The sequence below is a fragment of the Apodemus sylvaticus genome, chromosome 19, assembly GCF_947179515.1.
Source record: "Apodemus sylvaticus chromosome 19, mApoSyl1.1, whole genome shotgun sequence".
Classification (NCBI taxonomy): Eukaryota; Metazoa; Chordata; class Mammalia; order Rodentia; family Muridae; genus Apodemus; species Apodemus sylvaticus.
Window position 1 is genome coordinate 2,188,938 of NC_067490.1, and position 22,157 is coordinate 2,211,094.

Here is a 22,157-nt window from a genome sequence, read left to right on the forward strand (position 1 = left end):
TCAAATGTCCAATTGTTTATAAAAGAAGTCTCTAGCTCCTCCCCTATACACTTGGCAGGTAGAGCCATGTCATTGTCATGGTGGGGTGGGGAAGGCTCCAGGAAAATCCAGTAGAGTCTGAAAGACTGAACCCTTTCACATTTGGGGGGGGGGCAGCACAAGACCACCTGCTGACTTGCCTGGGGGTCACAGGACAAAGACCACAAGCCCTCTCCCATGCACCTTGCCTTAAAATAAGCAGGCACTTTCCATTCTTCAGTGTTCTTATCATGGAGAATTTAGAGGCACCCGAACTACAGCTCTTCAGGCCACATATAACTGCATCTGCCAAATGCAATGTCTATTTAGGCTTTTATATTTTGCTAACATTTAGGTTTCCTATGTACAATAATAAAATATTCTGTGACATAGGCCTGTCAGTACTTAGGAACTGAACATGTCTGATGCAGGCTTTTCTGGCTGGCAGGGAAGGCAGGGACTGGTCAGGCTCTCTTCTTTGCTCTTTCTGGGTCTGTGGCCAAGTTTTCGTTAGACCTCCCCCTGACAACTCTGAGTTTTATTACTTATGTTACTATCCACAGCTTTTGTGTCCTCTGGAAGTATAAACAATCATCATCCCAGCACCATACACTCACTGACTTCCATTCTGATGCTAACACATCCTTATGGTATATAGGTTGATTTAATTCCACAGAGTTTTCCTTGATCCAGTGTCTCTCAGCTGCTGTTCTTTCTTGTTAATGCTCAGGAAATATGAAGTTAGTGGAGCATGATCTATTCGACCCCTGGGTCTTAATTCTTTCTTTTTGTTTTACAAGTGTGTTCCTTATGGTGTGATAGGCCTTTTCTACATCTGATTGTCTTGCTGCATTGTATGGTGCAGCTGTAATGTGCTTTATAATGTGCAAAGAGTTGCTGTGTCTTATTGGAGACATGTGCAGGGACATTGTCAGTCCTGGTTTGTACATATTCCCATAGGAGCCATTCTAGTAAATGCGTAATTGCGGAATTAGTATTTTCAGAACTCAAAGCAGTTGCACATTGGAAATCCGAGTATGTTTCAGTGTTATATAAACTTTAGTTTTCCAAATTCTGCAAACTGAAACACATCCATCTGCCAGATTTCATTTTTTATTTATTTATTTCGGTGCCCTGAGCATTTCTTCTAGTGAGTACTGGAGTTTGGTTCTACAAAAAACAAGACATTTCTTTATAAATTCCTTGGCTTGTTGCCAGGTGATAGAAATTTTTTTCTATACACCTTAACTATTAACATGTTGTTTTTCATGAGTATCTGAGGTGTCTAACACATTTCCTATGAATAATTGGTTAATTTCTTCATTTCCTTGTTTTAATGGACCTGGCAAGCCTGTGAGAGACTGAATATGGGTGACATACCATGGGTAGTTTCTATTTCTGACGGCCTGTTGCAGCTCTGTCACTTCTGCGCTGTGCTCCCTCCATCACTATGAAGCACATGCTGAGATTCTGTGATCACAATTACACGGGAATGTCAGAGCCTTGTCGTGACCCCCGGATTATGAGCACCAAGGACGAAAGAACAGACTCAACTGGGGATTCTTTAATGTGCCAAGTGCACAAGATAAGTCACACTACACTTCCTCCCACCCATTTGTTTTAGGTGCTAAAGATGCAGCAGGAGCAGGAGCAGGAGCAAGCAGACAGAGAGCAAGCCTTCCCTTCTTCCATGGCTTCCTGGAGGCTTCCAGCAGAAGGTGTGGCCCAGATGAGAAGGGGGGCGGGGGGGCTGCAGCTCAAATACCCTGGGGCAGCTCAGCCAGCCTGGATCCCCTTTACCCTCAGCTCTGTGGGCTCAGGCGCAGTCCTCTTCTGTTCCTCCACCAGGCGGCGCTGTTGCCCAAGACCGTGATGCTTCTCTTTCATCTTCCACAGGTGGAACCCTGGAGGGCCTCATGGAACAGGTGCCTCTGAGTCCTGGTGAGGCTGAGGGGTGGCTGTGGACACCTGCATGAGGAAGTGACTGGAGTTCACACCCGTGCTCACCGATATTTATTGCCGTGTGTGACATGTGACTGTGCAGGAGTTCCCGCCCATCTCTGCTCTCACTTTCCAGTTAAGTTACCTGTGGTTGTGATATGAAGAGATCAGGTCAAAGTCCACAGATACAAATGTATGAATTTAATTTTTCCACACAGTACTCATCAGGGCTGGAACCTCACCTCACCAGCGTGCACTCTCTGCGTGAGAATCATCTTTCCTCCAGTGTCCACACTGCACAGGCCTGAGGAACTCTGGGGCCAACTCTGTTGTCAGATGCAGTGTCCCACACAGCTGTGACATTCGTGTCCCTCACCTCATCAGCTCACAGCCATCTGGGGCTACAGAGGCTTCATCTGTGAGGAATCACGAGGAGTCTCGAGGAGTGTAGGAAACACGAGGAGTGTAGGAGACACGAGGAGTGTAGGAAACACGAGGAGTGTAGGAAACACGAGGAGTGTAGGAAACACGAGGAGTGTGGGGAAACACGAGGAGTGTAGGAAACACGAGGAGTGTAGGAAACACGAGGAGTGTAGGCCAAGGTTGAGAAGAGAAATCCTGAGGGAACAGGCAAAGTTTCCTCTTTACAGCCACTGCAGGTGAACAGAGACTGATCTCTGTGTGGTCCGTGTGGGGCTCGCAGCCCAGCGCCTCTCCTACAGCACGGGGTTCAGGCAAAGTCTTAGTCTCCAGGCGGTGAGGTCAGGGTGGGGAAGCCCAGGGCTGGGGATTCCCCATCTCCCCAGTTTCACTTCTGCTCCTAACCTGGGTCAGGTCCTTCTGCCCGGACACTGATGACGCGCTCTCAGCTCTCGCCCCCATTGGGTGACGCGATCCCGGGAATTCAACCAGCATTGCCGCGGGCACTGGTTATAAAGTCCACGCAGCCGGCGGGACTCAGATGCCCGGATCCCAGATGGGGGCGATGGCGCCGCGCACGCTGCTCCTGCTGCTGGCGGCCGCCCTGGCCCCGAACCAGACCCGCGCGGGTGAGTGCGGGGCCGGGAGGGCTCTGCGGGGAGGGGCGGTGGGGGCACCGGGGAAGCCGCGTCCCCGCGTCGCCCACCGGACCCTCCGCCCCTTCTCCACCCGCGTCCCGAGCCCCGCGCCCTGCTCCCCTCCCGGCCCGCGCACCCGCCCGGGGTCCCAGGAGGAGGTCGGGGTCTCACCGCGCGCCGCCCCCAGGCTCACACTCGATGCGGTATTTCCTCACCGCCGTGTCCCGGCCCGGCCTCGGGGAGCCCTGGTTCATTATCGTCGGCTACGTGGACGACACGCAGTTCGTGCGCTTCGACAGCGACGCGGAGAATCCGAGGGCCGAGCCGCGCGCGCCGTGGATGGAGCAGGAGGGGCCGGAGTATTGGGAAGAGGAGACACGGAACGCCAAGATCGCGGAGCAGGTTTTCCGAGTGAGCCTGAGTAACCTGCGCGGCTACTACAACCAGAGCGAGGCCGGTGAGTGACCCCGGGTCGGAGGTCACGACCCCTCCACGTCCCCACACAGGGGCCGGAGACCTCCCGGGTCCCAAGTCCGAGGTTCGGGAGCAGAACCGACCCGGGCTAGTTTCCCTTTCAGTTTGGAGGAGTCCGCGGGTGGGGTGTGGCCGGGGCGGGGCTGACCGCGGTGTCCCGCAGGCTCCCACACCTACCAGTGGACTTATGGCTGTTACTTGGGGTCGGACAGCCGCTTCCTCCGCGGGTACATGCAGGACGCCTACGATGGCCGCGATTACATCGCCCTGAACGATGACCTGGAAACGTGGACGGCGGCGGACATGGCGGCGCAGATCACCCGACGCAAGTGGGAGCAGGGTGGTGTTGCAGAGAGAGACAGGGCCTACCTGGAGGGCGAGTGCGTGGAGTGGCTCCGCAGACACCTGGAGCGCGGGAAGGAGACGCTGCTGCGCACAGGTGCAGGGGCCGCGGGCAGCTCCTCCCTCTGCCCTCGGGCTGGGGCTCAGTCCTGGGGAAGAAGAAACCCTCAGCTGGGGCGATGCCCCTGTCTCAGACGGGAGACAGTGTCCCTGGGTCTCCTGATCCTCATCGCAGTGACTGCACTGCCTCTCCCAGGGCTCAGCCTCCTCCCTGGACAGTGCCCAGGCTGTGTCAGGAGGGAAGGAGAGAATTTCCCCCACTTAGCAATGGTGGCTCCCTGCAGTCTGAAGCCTCTGTCTTCCATGGCCTCTCCCAGGCCGGGTTCTCTGCCCACACCCACTGTCTGTGGACACGGACTCCTGCCATGCTGAGTGTGTCAGCCCTCACAGCTCAGGACTGGAAGTCTCCTTTACCTGATGGGAGACATGGACTCCCCTACACTAGCCTGGTTCCCCGACTTTCTAGAATGTTCCAAAGAATACATTCTCACAGATCCCGTCCTGTCTGCAGGGTTTGCACCCCTTCCACAACCCAACTCTATCTATTCCTACAGTGGTGAGTGGTCACAGGAGCCCTTATGGGGTACACGGGAGAAATATAAATCATGGAATTTCTTTTTTCTTTTCTTTTCTTTTCTTTTCTTTCTTTTTTGTTTTGGTTTTCCAAGACAGGGTTTCTCTGTGTAGCTCTGGCTGTCCTTTAACTCACTCTAGACCAGGCTGGCTTCGAACTCAGAAATCTACCTGCCTCTGCCTCCCAAGTGCTGGGATTAAAAGTGTGCACCACCACTGCCCTATTTCTTGCTTTCTCTCTCTCTCTCTCTCTTTCTTTCTTTCTTTCTTTCTTTCTTTCTTTCTTTCTTTCTTCCTTCCTTCCTTCCTTCCTTCCTTTCTTTCCTTTCTTTCCTTTCTTTCCTTTCTTTCCTTTCTTTCCTTTCTTTCCTTTCTTTCCTTTCTATCCTTTCTTTCCTTTCTTTCTTTCTTTCTTTCTTTCTTTCTTTCCTTTCTTTCTTTCTTTCTTTTTTGTTTTGTTTTGGATTTTTTTTTTCAGACAGTGTTTCTCTATGTAGCCCTATCTGTCCTGGAACTCACTCTGTAGACCAGGCTGGCCTCAAACTCAGAAATCTGCAGGCCTCTGCCTCCCAGAGTGCTGGGATTATAGGTGTGCAACACCGCCTGGCTTTTTTTTTTTTTTTTTTTTTTTTTGAAGCTGTTATTTTGTTTCTATTCAGCTTTTGTCTGCACTGCAGTGACCCTGTTTCTCCATGCCCTTGTATTGTCATTTATATCAGTCTCCACAGGTGCCAGGGGAGACTGCTAACTTGAATAATTAGACAAGGTAAATCAGGGTTCCCTTAAAAGGGAGATTTTTTGTGAACTTAGACTATTTCCTGTCAGAACTAAACATCCAGAAGCCTCCTGCTCTTCCTTTGCCCCCACAAATTACAGTTCTCCTCTAGTGAATCGAATTGGACTCTGACAGACAGGGTCTTCTGCCATCCAGGGCTGGAGTGAGAGGGAAGATCCTCACACCCTGTGAGCCTGCTATGTTCAGTGAGTGCTGCACTGAGGTCCACAGCACACTCCAGGGATCCTGTGTGACACACCTGTACCTTGTCACCCCAGAGGCAGGGGCTGGGAGTCATTTTCCCTGGCTGAGTGTCAGAGGTTCACCACATTTCTGCTACACACTGTGTTATGGCTGTTCACTTGGACTGACAGTTATGCTGGTTAGCAAGATGACCACAGGGTTGTGTCTCAGTGGTGGCACCCTTCCAGTAGCACAAGGCCCTAATTTCTAATTTTGATATGGACTCAAGCACAGATTAAATTACTTATTTTCCATTCCATCTTCCATTCTGTGACTACCTGCCTCATGCTATAGAGCATCACATAAGGACGACCATGCTGACCCACTGGCTCATGTGGATTCCCTCTTAGCTTCTGAGTCCCCCAGGAACATGTGCAGTTCTGTGCTGAGAGGACCAGCTCTGCCTGCAGGTCACTAGTGCAATGAGAGTTGAAGTGTCAAACAGACACATAGTTCAGTGTGATCATAGATTTAACTGTGTCTTGTGTAGATTTCAGTGTGTCTTGTTAATTGTGGGATTTCTTACATCATCCACACAGATCCCCCAAAGGCACATGTGACCCATCACCCCAGATCTGAAGGTGATGTCACCCTGAGGTGCTGGGCCCTGGGCTTCTACCCTGCTGACATCACCCTGACCTGGCAGTTGAATGGGGAGGAGCTGACCCAGGACATGGAGCTTGTGGAGACCAGGCCTGCAGGGGATGGAACCTTCCAGAAGTGGGCATCTGTGGTGGTGCCACTTGGGAAGGAGCAGAATTACACATGCCATGTGCACCATGAGGGGCTGTCTGAGCCCCTCACCCGGAGATGGGGTAAGGAGGGTGTGGGTGCAGAGCTGGGGTCAGGGAAAGCTGGAGCCTTCTGCAGACCCTGAGCAGGTCAGGGCTGAGAGCTGGGGTCATGACCCTCACCTTCATTTCCTGTGTCTGTCCTTCCCAGAGCCTCCTCCATCCACCGACTCCAACATGGTGATCATTGCTGTTCTGGTTGTCCTTGGAGCTGTGGCCATCATTGGAGCTGTGGTGGCTGTTGTGTTGTATAGGAGAAGAAACAGAGGTAGGAAAGGGCAGGGTCTGAGTTTTCTCTCAGCTTCCTTTAGAAGTGTGCTCTGCTCATTAATGGAAACACAGCCACACCCTCATTGCTACTGTCTCCACCTGGGTCTGCTGCCAGTTCTGGGAACTTCCTAGTGCCAAGATCTTCCTTGAACTCTCACAGCTTTCCTTCTCACAGGTGGACAAGGAGGAGACTATGCTCCAGCTCCAGGTTAGTGTGGGGGACAGGATTGTCCTGAGGCCATTGGAGTGAAGCTGGGAATGGTGGGAGCTCTGGGAATCCATAATAGCTCCTCCAGAGAAATCTTCTGGGGGTCTGCGTTCTACCTTGATATGTATACATGCATGTACATATATGTATGCATGCATATATATGTATACATGCATGTATATGTATACATATACATATATGTTTTGTTTTACCATAGGCAGTGACAGCTCCCAGAGCTCTGATATGTCTCTCCCAGATTGTAAAGGTGACACTCTGGGGTCTGATTGGGGAGGGGCAATGTGGACATGATTGGGTTTCAGGGACTCCCAGAATCCCCGTGAGCTGTGGCTTGTTGGGATGTTGACTTCACAGTGATGGTTCATGACTCTCATTCTCTAGCATGAAGACAGCTGCCTGGAGTGGACTGAGTGACAGCCAGTGTGTTCAGGTCTCTCCTGTGACACCCGAGCCCTCAGTTCTCTTTAGACAACAGTGTCTGATGTTCCCTGTGAGCCTATGGACTCAATGTGAAGAACTGTGGAGCCCAGCCTGCCCTGCACACAGGACCCTGTCCCTGCACTGCCCTGTGTTCCCTTCCACAGCCAACCTTCCTGGTCCAGCCACACACTGGGGGACATCTGCATCCTGTCAGCTCCATGCTGCCCTGAGCTGCAGCTCCTCACTTCCACACCGAGAATGAGAATCTGAATGTGTACTTGATTGTTCACATCTTGACCTGAAGGTTGATTGCTTGTTAATTTCATGGATTGAGAATACTGAAAAGTTATTTTTTAAGAAATAAATGGCACATGGAGACCCTTCCAGAATCTGAGTCACTGTGCTGTGTGTATCTGGAGGACACGATGAGGCAGTGGGAGCTGAGTGTGAACAGGACTGTGCCCAGGTGGGCTCAGTGTGTTGTGATCTTTGATGGAGTCCCTCCATGGCTGTGTCACTCCAGGCTCTGCTCTGTCACTATGAAGCACATGCTGAGAGTCTGTGATCACAAGGACACAGGGAAGCCAAGATCTTCATCCTGTCCCCAGGATTAGGAGCGCCCAGGAGGAAAGGTAAGAGACTCAACTGGGGATCCTTCAGTGTGCTGGGTGGGTGCACAAGATAAGTCACTGTATTTCCTCCCATCCATTTGTTTTATCTGTTAATGATGCAGTGTTCAAGCTGCCCTGGGTTCTCCCTGTCTCATGCTACTGTTTTGATTTCTGTTTCTCCTTCTTTCCGGTCTCTTTTCAAGGTTTCTCAGATATAGGATGCAATTTTTTCTGTTGAACTCTCAGGAGCACATCCAGGTAACAGATAAGTCTGTCATTTTTAATAGATTTGGAAGCTGCTTAGTTTGTACTTCCTGATTGCTCAGGTGAAATTCATCCTTCGCAGATCTCTGATGGTGCTGACCAGGGAGAGCTTTGTCAGTTTAACAGCAGCAACAACACAGGCTCCAGATGCTTCTCAGTTCTCTTCATGTGTGAAAATCAGGAGACACTTTCCTAGAGTTGCTACTAGGTCCAGACACTGACACATTGTTACCAGATTCTAAGAAGAGATAAAGCACACAGCAGATTTCAATGTAATTCTGTAAAGGAAGTTGTTTAACGGTGACTGCTCTCAGGACCCAGCCACCTGTGTCTTGTGGTGAATACTTGGATAGAAAAAAAATGGTAAAGCTTATGTAAGTTCTAAGGATATGAAAGCTTTAAGTAAGTTGCAATGATCTTAATAGTGAGCTTTGAGATCTGTGAATGTGACTTACTTATAAAGGTCTAAAAAGTGTTTTAAATGCAATTTATAAGGCTCTAAGGAGGTGTTTTAAGGTGTGTAATATAATTTGTAAAGGTATAAAAAAGTGATTTAAGGTGTATGTAAAAATGAAAAATGCTTCAGTTTTCTTCCCTTGCTATGCTTTTGTTATATTAAGATCTAAGAAGGTCAGAGTTTTAACATTAATCAGTGGAGCTCTGATCAGTTATTGATCTGGCTATGATAAACAGTGATTGCTATTATCATCGTCATGAGCTCAAGATTATGAATTTCTTATGTTGGTCATCTAAGAATAGACTTAAAAGTGCTTCTCTGAGCTAAAAACGCCTGTCCGGTCTGTATACATGCAGTGTTCTGGAAAGAGGACAGAATGTTCATGCTTTTACCTCCAAACTCCTTTTCTGGGTCCCCAAGCTTTTACTATGACTCAAAGGCCTGAGTCTGCTGCCTTTTCTACAACGTCAAGTTCAGTACAGATTACACAATGTATCTAAATGTTATAAATGTTAAGTGATATAAATGATAAATGTTATAAATGATAAATGTCTAATTTTGTAAACTTAAAAAATTCTTTTAAGCTTCAAAGAATCTACTTGAATCCACCTCTCACAGGCAAATGGGCTCCAGATGAGTACTGTCAACCAACAGCCTGTTTCATCTCCTACCTGTTCAGATTATTCCTGAGGGTGGGGTCTCCTCTTCCTCTCTGTCATCTTGGGATGCCCCACCCCCACCCAGCTAATGGGCCTAAAAGTTTAAAATGTTCACCTAAGGAAGAAAGAATTATTCTAACCTCCTGAACTTTACCCTCTGATCCTTATATACACATATGCTTCAGTAAAATGCTCGCTCCAGGTGTTTCCTCAAACCCTGCATGGCAGACAGCCTCAAAGCACCTGCCCCATGACAATTCAACTTAAAGACACATCTGCATTCCCCAGCTGCAGATGGTCCTGCAGAGCCTGGACAGGGAGGGAACAGCATGCTTATCTTGAACCTAGACAGCATCCCAGCTTTCTTGGGTCCTCAAAGATGTTGACACCCTCAGACAACAGGAAGCAGTCTAAAGAGCTCAGTGACCCCATTTCTGCTCCACCAGTCACCCCTTCCTATTTTCTCACCTTATACAATAAATAAGACAAATGGATGTCTGTCGACCAATGACCACCCACATTCCAGAACCAGCCTGCTTTCAGCCTTTCAAAGCCAGAAGCCACCAAATGTGACACATTTCCACTGTGGCCACAAGTTGTGTGCACCCTTATCCAGCCCAGATCTTCACAGACGACTCCCTTTCTCTTCCACTCACTGTCTACCCCCAAAAAACCTCTCACATGAAGTCTGCTGTGTGGTGTGATCTTTGCAAAACCCCTTAGCCCTCTGATCCATGCAAGAACCCTAGCAAGCCCCACAGGGTCAGCCCTGAATGTTTCCCCAGCTGGGCAGCTGTCTGTTGGAGCAGGACCTGAAGCTGCATGGAGTCTGAGCAAGAAGGGAAATAGTAGATGTCCAAAGAGTGGAAGAACGCGACTTCTCATGCCTGTTTAATTCTATGTCCACCTGTCTGTCTGTCTATCTATGAACTGCCTACCTACCGCTCCTCAGTTCCTCAAAAATCAGACTACCCTGATCTGAGGGAAGAAAATGTTCTCTTCCCCTCTCCTCAGTGGCCCTGACTTTAACAGTCTCCTCTGTGATTATATCAGCAGCAGCAACCACCAGGCAGGGGAGAGACAGGTCCTTGGTACTGAGGGACAGTAATGGAGTTGATCCCACTGTGTTCCCATTCTGTGCATTCCAACTGATTTACCATGGGTCCTCCATCCACAGGGCGGGGTCCTGGCTCCAGGTCAGGGGGGAGGAACCCATACCCATCCTCCTCCCTCAGCTCTCACTGACTGACCCTGCACCAGGAGGCTGTGCTGTTTGTATTTTGTCAACTCAACACAGACTGAGATGTATTTGGGGAGAGAATCCTGAATTGAGAAAATGCCTCCATCCAGGGGCCTTTAGGAAAGTCTATAGGGCATTTTAAAAATCATTATTAATGATCAATATAGAAGGGCTCAGCCCACTGGAGGTGGTCTTGGCTGGTGATCATGGATTGTATAAGAAAGCAGGCTGAGGAAGCCAGGAGCTGCAAGCCAGGTAGCACACTGGTCTGGTCTCTGCTTCAGCTCCTCCCTCTAGAGTCCTCCCTCAAGGTCCTGTCCTGAATCTCTCCCATGATAGACTGTGATGTGGAAGCATAAAGTGAAATAAACCCTTTCTTCCTCAAGTTGCTTTTGGTCACAGGGTCTTACACAGCAATGGAAACCCTCACTAAGACAGGGGTGCATGAGGGCCTCACTCTGCTCCCTGCAGACCCCACCCTCTCCTGCAGCTCAACTCCTGTCCCTCCCTTGCCCAGGAGCAGCACCCACAAGGCTGCTCACAACCACCTACCTGTACACCTCCAGGGGATCTGATGCCCTCTCTGACCTCCTAGGGCAGCAGGCACTGTGTGCTGCACACACCTACATGCAGGTAAAACGCTCCCATACAGAAAATAAAATACATAAATATTTGTCAAAGCTTTAAATTCTATTTGTAGGGACACTCATAGCAAGCCTGAATGTCCATAGTATCTGAAGACAGTAGATATAACAGTTCCTTTTTCTTGATTATTTTTAATTATGTATGTACATGTCTGTGTGGATATGTGCATGTGAGTGAAGGAGCCCACAGTGGTCACAGGTGTTTGATCCCTGGCACCGGAGTTGCAGTTCTGAGCCACCTGATAAGAGACATGGGAATCAAACATGGATACTTTAGATAAGCAGTGCATGTTCCTAACCAAGGAGCCAGCCTTCCAACCTGAATATAACATCTCTTCTGTGCGTCAGTGACACAGGAATTTTACCTGCGTAGACTTCAGCCAAAATGATGCTTAAACAAGAAGGAGACAGGAAAATCCAGTGATTTTGTAACAAAGTGGACAAGAAGGGGACATGGAGAAATGTAAAGTGTAAAAAGATCTACTCCTCACACTGTTATTTGAATTTGACTTGATCTCTCAAACAAAATACTGACTGTTTACACACAATAAGATAATTATTTAAAGAGCGGTTTGGAGGAACTCAAGCGTTGTCTCAGCAGTTCAGGGCTCTTGCTGCTCTTGCAGAGGACCGGGGCTTGGTTCTCAGCAATCACATGGAAGGGGCTTTGTTTAATGCTTTTCTTAATTATTACCTTGTATGATCTCTTGGCTTACTACCTTGCTTGATTACTATCTTATGTGATCTGTTTGTTACTGTCCCGACACTCATGACAGCCAACAGGGTCCACGGACCACCTAGGAGAAGGCGAGAGACAAGAGGCGTGAGAGATGGACAGCAAGACAATATTCTGATCAAGCTGTCAAATTTTATTTTTTATACAAGGCAATTTAAAGGGAAACAAGCAAGGTGTAGGGAGGGGTAAAGGGGGAAAATCTCAGGGGCTGGCATCATTTCTTAGAAACAGTTTATCATAATTTCTGGGAAAAGGTGGCTATTTCTGCAGGAAATCTTGGCATGATAAAGGGGGTCATGAGGAGGTGAAGTGGAAAGGAGTTGCTATAGTAACCTATCCACAGATGAGCTCTGAAAGGAGGGGGTTTTGAGATCTAAGTAAGAATGTCTCCTGGCATCGAGATCTAAGTAAGGATGGCTCCTGGTATTGAGATCTCCTGGCATCGAGATCTGCCACGGGCTGACCCAGCTGGGGGAGACACGACCATAGGAAAACCAGGACTTTGGTATTCAGGAAGGCACAGGTGCAGCAAGGTAATGACAGACAGACACACCGGAGAGCGGTTTGAATCTGCTGCAACTTTGCTTTTTTTTTTTTGTTTGTTTGTTTGTTTTTTTGGATTTTCGAGACAAGGTTTCTCTGTATAGCCCTGGCTGTCCTGGAACTCACTCTGTAGACCAGGCTGGCCTCGAACTCAGAAATCCGCCTGCCTCTGCCTCCCAGAGTGCTGGGATTACAGGTGTGTGCCACCACCGCCCGGCGTAACTTTACTTTTTAGTCAGGCATATTTATAGTATATTGAGGAACAGATCAAGGTTGGCACACCTCCAGAAACACTCAAACAATTGCTAAACAAGGTACATTTCCATCTTAATTAGAACAGTAAGCAAACATAACATGATGCCCACAGGAACTCTTGCTCTATGAACCATGATCAAAAGCAGATAAAAAACCTTAGACACATGGTGTTCGAGTCTAACTTGTGGTTACTTAAAGTTGTGTTAATAATCGATAGGAGAACCTGGGTCTTCGGGCCAATTTTTATGCCATAAGCCTTCTTGTGCCATCAAAAGTCAAAATGCTTTAAGAATGAGCACATATTCATGACAAGAGCCCTCGGTACTGCCCTGGACAGCAGGCACCGAGGTGGTCTAACTCAAACTAATTTATCTCTACTATTTAAAGAATACGATAGGATCTTCTGTCCTTCATTGCTTTTACCCATCTATTATCTACTTTATCATAAGTACCTGTACAAAGCAATAACTCATCAGTAGTCCTATACTTTCTTCTACTGTGTTCTTCCTGCTACAAACTATTCATAATATTCCCTAATGTCTCTGTTCTTTGTGCACTAACTTTGCTAAGGCTAATAATAAAACAGACCCTGAGGAAAAGCATTCCAAGACCTTCTTTCACTAAGGTTCAACATGAGTTCATCGAGTTTAGGACTGGAAGCAGTGGGCGTAATCGCCACATCCTCTTTTCCTTCAACCAGAATACCAAGTTCTCCTTTATCAATTAACCAGCTTGTAGGCTGGGATCGTGCTGTATAAAGAATTAAGAATAGGAAGAAGAAAGACACAGTGCAGAACCTATAAGCCAGGAAGCGCAGTATCCTTGGAGAACATCGAGGCCCTTTTCAAGGCCAGAGGTGGGCACACTGCCAGAGATCTCCAGGGAGCCTAGCCCCGAGGCGCATTTTTCTCCCGTCCACCTTAATGACGTACTATCTTGTCACACAGATGACACTGGAGTTGATGTGACAGAGATCTAAGTGAGAATGGCTCCTGGCATGTCACTACTTTGCTTGATTACTTTGTCTTTGATCTAAGGAGTGACCATGTGTTTTGGGTGTACCTAGAATGATATAAAAGCAGATAATGAAACTGCTTCAGCCTCAGTACAGGCTGAAGCCATGTTTCAGTCTTGTCTAATTGGCTTTTTCATTTCAATCCCTTAAGGACTGGAGATTGGGAGTCCCTCCCTCTCTTGAGACACAGTTGACTGATAGAACTGACTTGGTCACCATGGGAAAACTAAGACAGGGTCACCAGGACCACATTGGACCCAGGATTTTGAGGGGTGTCTTTGCTGTTTTGTTTGTTTGTTTCTAGACAGGGTTTCTCTGTGTAGCCCTGGCTGTCCTGGAACTCACTCTGTAGACCAGACTGGCCTCGAACTCAGAAATCTGCGTGCTTCCACCTCCCAAGTGCTGGGATTAAAGGCATGTGCCACCACCGCCCGGCCCTGAGGGTCTTGACAATGCCTGGCCAACAACTGAATTGTTGTTAGTAGCAGGTTATTTGTTGTGTCAGCCACTTCAGGGGCTGACAGAAGATGGGAAAGGTGACATCACTTCCTGCAGGAAGGCTCTGGATGTTGGGATGTCATGGTCTGTTACAGGTTACCATTCAAGCAATTGAGCAAAATTTTCCTTGTTCACAGGAATCAAAAAGCAACACTCAGGCTCAAGTGTGACCCATTGTACATAGTAGGCCCAGAAAATGAAATATCTTCTGTATTTTTAATTTTATGCTGTTTTTCAAACTGTCATTTAGGTAGTCTATTGAATCATACATTTCAGTACTGCTCCAGAGCTGGCTTCATTGGCTAGTGGTAGCATGCTTTCTAAACAGCCCTGTGTCCTTAGCACCTGGCCGCACACTCTAATAAGGTAGGAGAAAGAAAGAGAGCTTTGGAGCATTTTAAAACTGTATTGTTTTATTTTATTTTCATTAGATGTTCTCATTTTTGTATCGGAGTGTGTAGGTGCACTAGCATTGGATCCCTTGGAACTGAAGTTGCAGACGTTGACAGCCGCCATGTGCTGATGGGACTCAACCTGGATCCTCTGCAACAGCAGCAAGTGCTCGGAGCTGCTGAGCCATCTCCCCAGCCACTGTTGCAATGTTTCCATCAGGAACCCACACAGCTGACCCACAGCACGCTGGCTGAGCACAGTGAGAGAACTAGAGGCTCAGGAAGAGACAGTGCAGTGCAGAGCTCAGGAGGGAGGGTGCTGGGCACTGATGGGGTGAGGCTGAGGGACAGAGACAGAGAGGGGCTGAGCAGGAGGAGACGGAGGCAAAGGGGAGATGCTAACTCAGCAGAGTCCCCTGTTTGAGGGCGTTTCTGTACAGACTGCACTGGACATGTATCTGGACCCTGCTGGCCTCTTACATCCCATAGTGAACACTGTGCTGGTTTGAATGAGAACAGCCACACAGGCTCATAGGAGTGAATACCTCAAATCCAGCTGTTGGAGCTGTTCAGAAAGGATTGGCATGTGTGGCATGGTTGGAGAACTGTTAATGGAGCTGGACATTGAGGTTTTAAACATTTCCAGGCTCTAGGCACCTGTGGTGGGCAGTGCCAGTTGACTGCACAGGCATGGGCAGTGGTTTTGGCTGGGATTTAATGTTATGGGTGGAAGAAAGTTGGACCCAGGGGCCATTATAGAGCAGGTATAAGTGCAGATCGCTATAACCAATCACAGGAGCTGCTGAAGATGACTGACAGGTGTTTCAGGAAGTGCATCTGGAAGCCTGGGGCTCCTTGGATAACTCAGAGCAGAAATGCATCACAACATACATGGACCACTACATGGACACCTTGGACACTGTGTCCCATGCCTACAACTCTCCACTGCAGAGGGAACAAGCCAACATGTGACTGAGACCTGTGCCTCAGGACACTGTTCTCAGAAGAGAGCAAGGACCAGCATGAGTGCAGGGACATGGCTGCCCCACTGAGCTGTGACCTCATGAGAGCAGGGACCTCAATAAATCCCTGCTGGGAGGGTGGGGGCTGAGAGACTCCCACTGTTCCCAGAGTCTGTGCTGCTGGTCTGCAGACAGAGCTGTGAGCTCCCACTGTTCCTCTGCTACACCTCTCCTCTGCCATCATGGACTCAAACCCTCTGAGACTAGAGAAGAGATTAAATACATATTTATAAGTGGCTGGGGTCACAGTGTCTTACCATAGTCATAGAAAAATAACTGAAGCCAGGTGTGATGACACAGGCCTTTAATCCCAGCATTCAGGATGCAAATACAGGTGGAACTCTGTGAGTTCAAGGCCAGGCTGGTCTAGATGATGAGTTCCAAGACAGCCAGAGCTCTGGAGACAGACCTTGTCTTTAAACAGAATAAGATAAGAAGTAAAGTGACAGAGACAGATCCTTTCTGTGGAGCTGTCTAAGGCCAGCTGCTTCCTTAGGCGAGTCAGGGTGAAACCTAAGAGCATCAGGTTCCCAGGGACACAGGGAAGTCATCAGGCCAAAGTCCACACAATAAAAAATAAACGTAGGAATTCAGTGTTTCCACACAGCACTCATCAGGGCTGAAACCTCACCTCACCAGCGTGCACTCTCTGCGTGAGAATCATGTTTCTTCCAGTGTCCACACTGCACAGGCCTGAGGAACTCTGGGGCCAACTCTGTTATCAGATGCAGTGTCCCACACAGCTGTGACATTCGTGTCCCTCAGCTCATCAGCTCACAGTGTGAGTGAAGGTCAGAGAGGGACTGAGAGGGTCACAGGTTACATAACTCCTACCACACTGTCATCAGTATTCTGTCTTAGAGTTGGTGACAGTTCCTCTCCACCTGTGACTGTGTCACTAAGGCCACTGTACTGTGGAAGTGCAGACACAGGGAAGTGCAGTGTAGACAGGGGTCAGTGCCCTGCTGTCTGTGGTCTCCACAGGGGTCTCTCTTCAATGGACAAAGGGGTCTACTGTGCTGAGACAATGATTCAGGTCCACATGGACAATCTCAGGGCTCAGAATGGAGATCCTGTAAAACAAACCCTGGAGCCACAAATGCATCTTCTGGGAAAAAGAAGCATTAGGAGTCTGACTCTAAACCCGAGGTTGAGAAGACAGATCCTGAGGAAGAAGCAAAGTCTCCTTTTTACAGATGAGAGATCTGCATTCAGGCTTGGCAGTGTGAGCCGCCCACTGCAGGGGAACACACAGCCTGGTCTCTGTGGGGTCCGTGTGGGGGCTTGCAGCCCAGTGCCTCTGCTCTAAGGAGAAGCATCTCTCCATTGTATTCCCAACTGCTTGTGTAGCCACTGTATTCCGGAAATGGCTTTTCTTCTAGAAGACTCCAGGATGTTCTTCTCTGGAACATCTGTGGAGAAGAAGGAAGAGGAAGGGTGGAGGAGAGGACATAGAGACTCTGGCCTGCGGGTCTCTCCTCGCTGACAGCTTCTGGGTCAGAACTTGGAGACACCATAACAAATAGTGCTCTGTCCGCAGTACAGGATTCAGGCAAAGTCTTGGTCTCCAGGCAGTGAGGTCAGGGTGGGGAAGCCCAGGGCTGGGGATTCCCCATCTCCTCAGTTTCACTTCTGCTGCTAACCTGGGTCAAGTCCTTCTGCCCCAGACATTCGTCCCCATTGGGAGGCGATTCCGGGGAACCAACCAGCATCGCCAAGGACGCTGGTTTTAAAGTCCATGCAGCCCCCGGGACTCAGGACTCGGACGCCCCATCCCTGATGGGAACCATGGCGCTTTGCATGCTGCTCCTGCTGCTGGCGGCCGCCCTGGTCCCGACCCAGACCCGTGCGGGTGAGTGCAGGGCCAGGAGGGAATGACACTGACTCCTGTCATGCTGAGTGTGTCAGCCCTTACACCTCAGGACCAGAAGTCTCCTTTACTTGATGGGAGACATGGACTCCCCTACACTAGGCTGGTTCCCCCAGTTTCTACAATTTTCCAAAGAATACATTCTCACAGATCCCTCCCTGTCCGTGGGGTTTGCATCCCTTCCACAACCCAATTCATTCTATTCCTACAGTGGTGAGTGGTCACAGAAGGCCTTATGGGGGACCCTGGAGGAATATAAATTGTGGAGTTCCTCTCTCTCTCTCTCTCTCTCTCTCTCTCTCTCTCTCATATTTCTTACTTTCTTTTTTCTTTACTTTTTTTTTAAGGCATTACTTTGCTTTTAGTCAGCTTTTGTCTGCACTGGAGTGATCCTGTTTCTCTATGCCCTTGTATTATCATTTGTATCAGTCTCCAGAGACTGGATAATTAGAAAAGTTAAATCAGGGTTCTCCTTAAAAAAGAGATTCTTGTGAACTTAGACTGTTTCCTGTCAGAACTAAACATGCAGAAGCCTCCTGCTCTTCCTCTGCCCCACAAGTTACAGTGCTCCCCCCAGTGAATCAGGAATTGAACTCTGAGAGACAGGGTCTTCTGCAATCCAGGGATGGAGTGAGAGGGAAGATCCTCACACCCTGTGAGCCCGCTGTGTTCAGTGAGTGCTGCACTGGGGTCCACAGCACACTCCAGGGATCCTGTGTGACACACCTGTACCTTGTCACCCCAGAGGCCGGGGCTGGGAGTCATTTTCTCTGGCTGAGTGTTAGAAGTTCACCACATTTCTGCTGCACACTGTGTGATGGCTGCTCACTTGGACTGAGAGTTCTGCTGGTCAGCAAGATGGCCACAGTGGTTGAGTCTCAGTGGTGACAGCCTTCCAGTAGCACATGGCCCTAATTTATAATTTTGATATGAACTCAAACACATATAACATTACTTTTTTCCCATTCCATCTTCCATTCTGTGGCTACCTATTTCACGCTATAGAACATCACATAAGGACAGCCATGCTGACCCACTGACTCATGTGGATTCCCTCTTAGCTTCTGAGTCCCCCAGGAACATGTTCAGTTCTGTGCTGAGGGGACCAGCTCTACCTGCAGGTCACTAGTTCAATGACAGTTGAAGTGTCAGACAGACAGATAGTTCAGTGTCATCATCGATTTAACTGAGTCTTGTGCCAATTTGAATCTTGTTAATTGTGGGATTTCTTAAATCTTCCACACAGGTGCCCCAAAGGCACATGTGACCCATCACTCCAGATCTGAAGGTGATGTCACCCTGAGGTGCTGGGCCCTGGGCTTCTACCCTGCTGACATCACCCTGACCTGGCAGTTGAATGGGGAGGAGCTGACCCAGGACATGGAGTTTGTGGAGACCAGGCCTGCAGGGGATGGAACCTTCCAGAAGTGGGCATCTGTGGTGGTGCCTCTTGGGAAGGAGCAGAATTACACATGTCATGTGTACCATGAGGGGCTGTCTGAGCCCCTCACCAGGAGATGGGGTAAGGAGGGTGTGGGTGCAGAGCTGGGGTCAGGGAAAGCTGGAGCCTTCTGCAGACCCTGAGCAGGTCAGGGCTGAGAGCTGGGGTCACGACCCTCACCTTCCAGTCCTATGCCTTCTCATCCCAGAGCCTTCTCCATCCACCATCTCCAACATGGCAACCATTGCTGGTCTGGCTGTCCTTGGAGCTGTGGCCATCATTGGAGCTGTGGTGGCTTTTGTGATGAAGAAGAGGAGAAACAGAGGTAGGAAAGGGCAGGGTCTGACTTTTCTCTTAGCCTCCTTCTGAAGTGTGCTCTGCTCATTAATAGGAAACACAGCCACACCCTGCATTGCTACTGTCTCTAACCTGCGTCTGTGTCAGTTCTGTGAACTTCCTAGTGTCAAAATCTTCCTTGAACTCTCACAGCTTTCCTTCTCACAGGTGGACAAGGAGGAGACTATGCTCCAGCTCCAGGTTAGTGTGGGGGACAGGATTGTCCTGGGGACATTGGAGTGAAGCTGGGGATGGTGGGAGCTCTGGGAATCAATAATAGCTCCTCCAGAGAAATCTCCTGGGAGCTTGAGTTGTACCTTGATGTGAATACATATCCATGTACATATACAGCTACAGATACATTTGTTTTGTTTTACCCTAGGTAGGGATGGCTCCCGGAGCTCTGATATGTCTCTCACAGACTGTAAAGTTGACACTCTGGGGTCTGATTGGGGAGGGGCAATGTGGACATGATTGGGTTTCAGGGACTCCCAGAATCCTCTGTGAGCTGTGGGTTGTTGGGATGTTGACTTCACAGTGATGGTTCATGACTCTCATTCTCTAGCATGAAGACAGCTGCCTGGAGTGGACTGAGTGACAGCCAGTGTGTTCAGGTCTCTCCTGTGACACCCAGAGCCCTCAGTTCTCTTTAGACAACAGTGTCTGATGTTCCCTGTGAGCCTCGGGGCTCAATATGAAGTACTATGTTGCCCAGCCTGCCACTGCACACAGGACCCTGTCCCTGCACTGCCCTGTGTTCCCTTCCACAGCCAACCTTCCTGGTCCAGCCACACACTGGGGGACATCTGCATCCTGTCAGCTCCATGCTGCCCTGAGCTGCAGCTCCTCACTTCCACACTGAGAATAAGAATCTGAATGTGAACTTGAGTGTTCACATCTTGACCTGAGGGTTGACTGTCAGGTAAAGGATTGAGAATACTTAGAATATGTGGAGGAAATAAATAGCAGATGGAGAGCCTTCTAGAATCTGAGTGTCTATCTCTTCTAACCTTCTAGAATCTGAGTCACTATGCTGTGTGTATCTCTTGGGTCAGGATGAGGCTGTGGGAGCTGAGTGTGATTCTTGACTTTGTCTTGTATTTATTTCTTGCATCTTTAGCTTGGAGGACTGGGCCTATTCTTGTTCCTGCGAATGGTTCCTATCTGGTTCTTCTCATGAATGTCCATGTATGACAGGAGTAGGAAGTGCTTTTCCATTTTTATCCCTCCAGACACAACAAGGGCCCTGCTCTCAGGACATTGTGGGCCACACGGATCGACTAAACTCCCCTGAGCTCCTGCCTCCTTCCAGGCACCTGCATAGAAATCTCCCCATCTTTCCCCAGCTAACCCTGAGTTGCAGGATCCACACAGAGGAGGGATCCACAGGCTCTCATCTCAGATCTGGTCCCATTGGATCTGAGCCGTGCCCATGGCCCCTCTCCTTCCCTGGCTCTGGGATCCTGGTGCTGCCTCCAGAGAAGATTCCAGGGTTGATGGGATGAGTCTACTTTAGATTCATGTTTATTTTAAAGACTGGTCCAGAAGCTGGAGAGATGGCCCAGAGGTTGAGAACAGTTGATGCTCTTGCAGGGGACCCAGGTCCCAGCACACACATGGTGGCTCACAGCCATCCATAACTCCGGTCCAAGGACCTCCAATGCCCTGTGGATACCAGGCTCATGCAATGAAACAAATACATACTCAGAGACATAAAATTAATAAATCTTTTCAAAAATGCATTGTAAGGTGCCAGAGATGGAAACTCCTTTGTTTGCTGCTCCTGGTTCTGGGCCTTGAAGGATTCTCTTCCAGCTTTGTGCTTTCCAAGCCAGAGTCTCAGCAGCCTTAGCTGAGAGGTGTGGATACCAACATGGTGATAATCTCTGTCATGATGCAGCCATCTTTGTCTTGTTAAGGATGATGACTTCTCCAGACCCTGCAGACGAACATTCATGCACAATAAATGTTTTATTAAAGAATAAAAAGTAATAGTCTATGAGTCAAAGACAGAAAGGCAGGTGGGGAGAGGGAGGGAGGGCCCTGCTTAGGGGAAAGCTCAGGTGACCCTGACCTCAGTGTGAGGGGACAGGGAGCACCTTAATCTTATGAAAGCTACTGAATTATTGTAGGCTGTTGAGGACAATTAACACAAGCAAGTCAAGAACAGGAACAAAGTGTATTTAGCCTCCTGCATATGTTTCCAAAGTTAAGCCCAAAACAAATTACTAGAAACAAGGACAGTTTGTTCAGTTCAGCTATCCTTAGTAGATATCAGTCCTCAAAACTTTTCAGACATCCTCTGAATATGGCATTTACAATGTTTAATGGAAAAAGCTTACTCTGACAGACATAGACCCCAAACCTACTAGAAGTGACCCCAAGGTACGCACTGAAGAACTCCACCTTGAGCTTGTTTTAAATGTAACAAAGGTAGCCATTGGGTTAAAAACCGCCCTTCATCTTGTCTGTCACCAGAACTCTGTCCAAACTGTGGACAAACAGGACACTGAGGAGTTGATTGCCCCAATTTGCTTAGACAAGGTAGGCTGATCCCCCAGGGTCCTCATCCACTGCACAGTCTTTGGACCTTCTGGACCAGGCTGGGAAGACTGATGCTGCCCTCTATCCCCAGCAAAATCTAGACTACCACAGCAGAACCTTCAGTGATTGTCCAGGTAACAGATAAGTCTGTCATTTTTAATAGATTTGGAAGCTGCTTAGTCTGTACTTCCTGCTTACTCAGGTGAAATTCCCCCTTTGCAGATCTCTGATGCTGTTGACCAGGGAGAGCTTTGTCAGTTTAACAGCAGCAGCAACACAGGCTTCAGGTGCTTCTCAGTTCTCTTCATGTGTGAAAATCACCAGACACTTTCCTAGAGTTGCTACTAGGTCTAGACACTGACACATTGTTACCATATTCTAAGAAGAGATAAAGCACACAGCAGATTTCAATGTAACTTTTTACTATTCCTTTATGTAA

At 48.7% G+C, this 22,157-nt stretch overlaps 1 protein-coding gene across 42 annotated transcripts in view; it reads left to right on the top strand.

Moving 5' to 3' along the window:
- Positions 1–2,881: 2,881 nt before the first annotated feature.
- LOC127669410 (H-2 class I histocompatibility antigen, D-B alpha chain-like) overlaps positions 2,882–22,157 on the top strand; it is a 121,738-nt gene continuing 102,462 nt past the window's right edge. For 4 of the 42 annotated variants that reach the window (XM_052163330.1, XM_052163311.1, XM_052163316.1 and 1 more), the window contains exons 1-6: positions 2,882–3,008; positions 3,205–3,474; positions 3,655–3,930; positions 6,024–6,195; positions 18,816–18,919; positions 19,047–19,163. In XM_052163330.1, coding sequence (XP_052019290.1) covers positions 2,921–3,008; positions 3,205–3,474; positions 3,655–3,930; positions 6,024–6,195; positions 18,816–18,919; positions 19,047–19,163 — 1,027 coding nt within the window. In that variant the 5' untranslated portion in view covers positions 2,882–2,920. The other 38 variants (XM_052163328.1, XM_052163315.1, XM_052163322.1 and 35 more) reach the window with 30 other exon arrangements.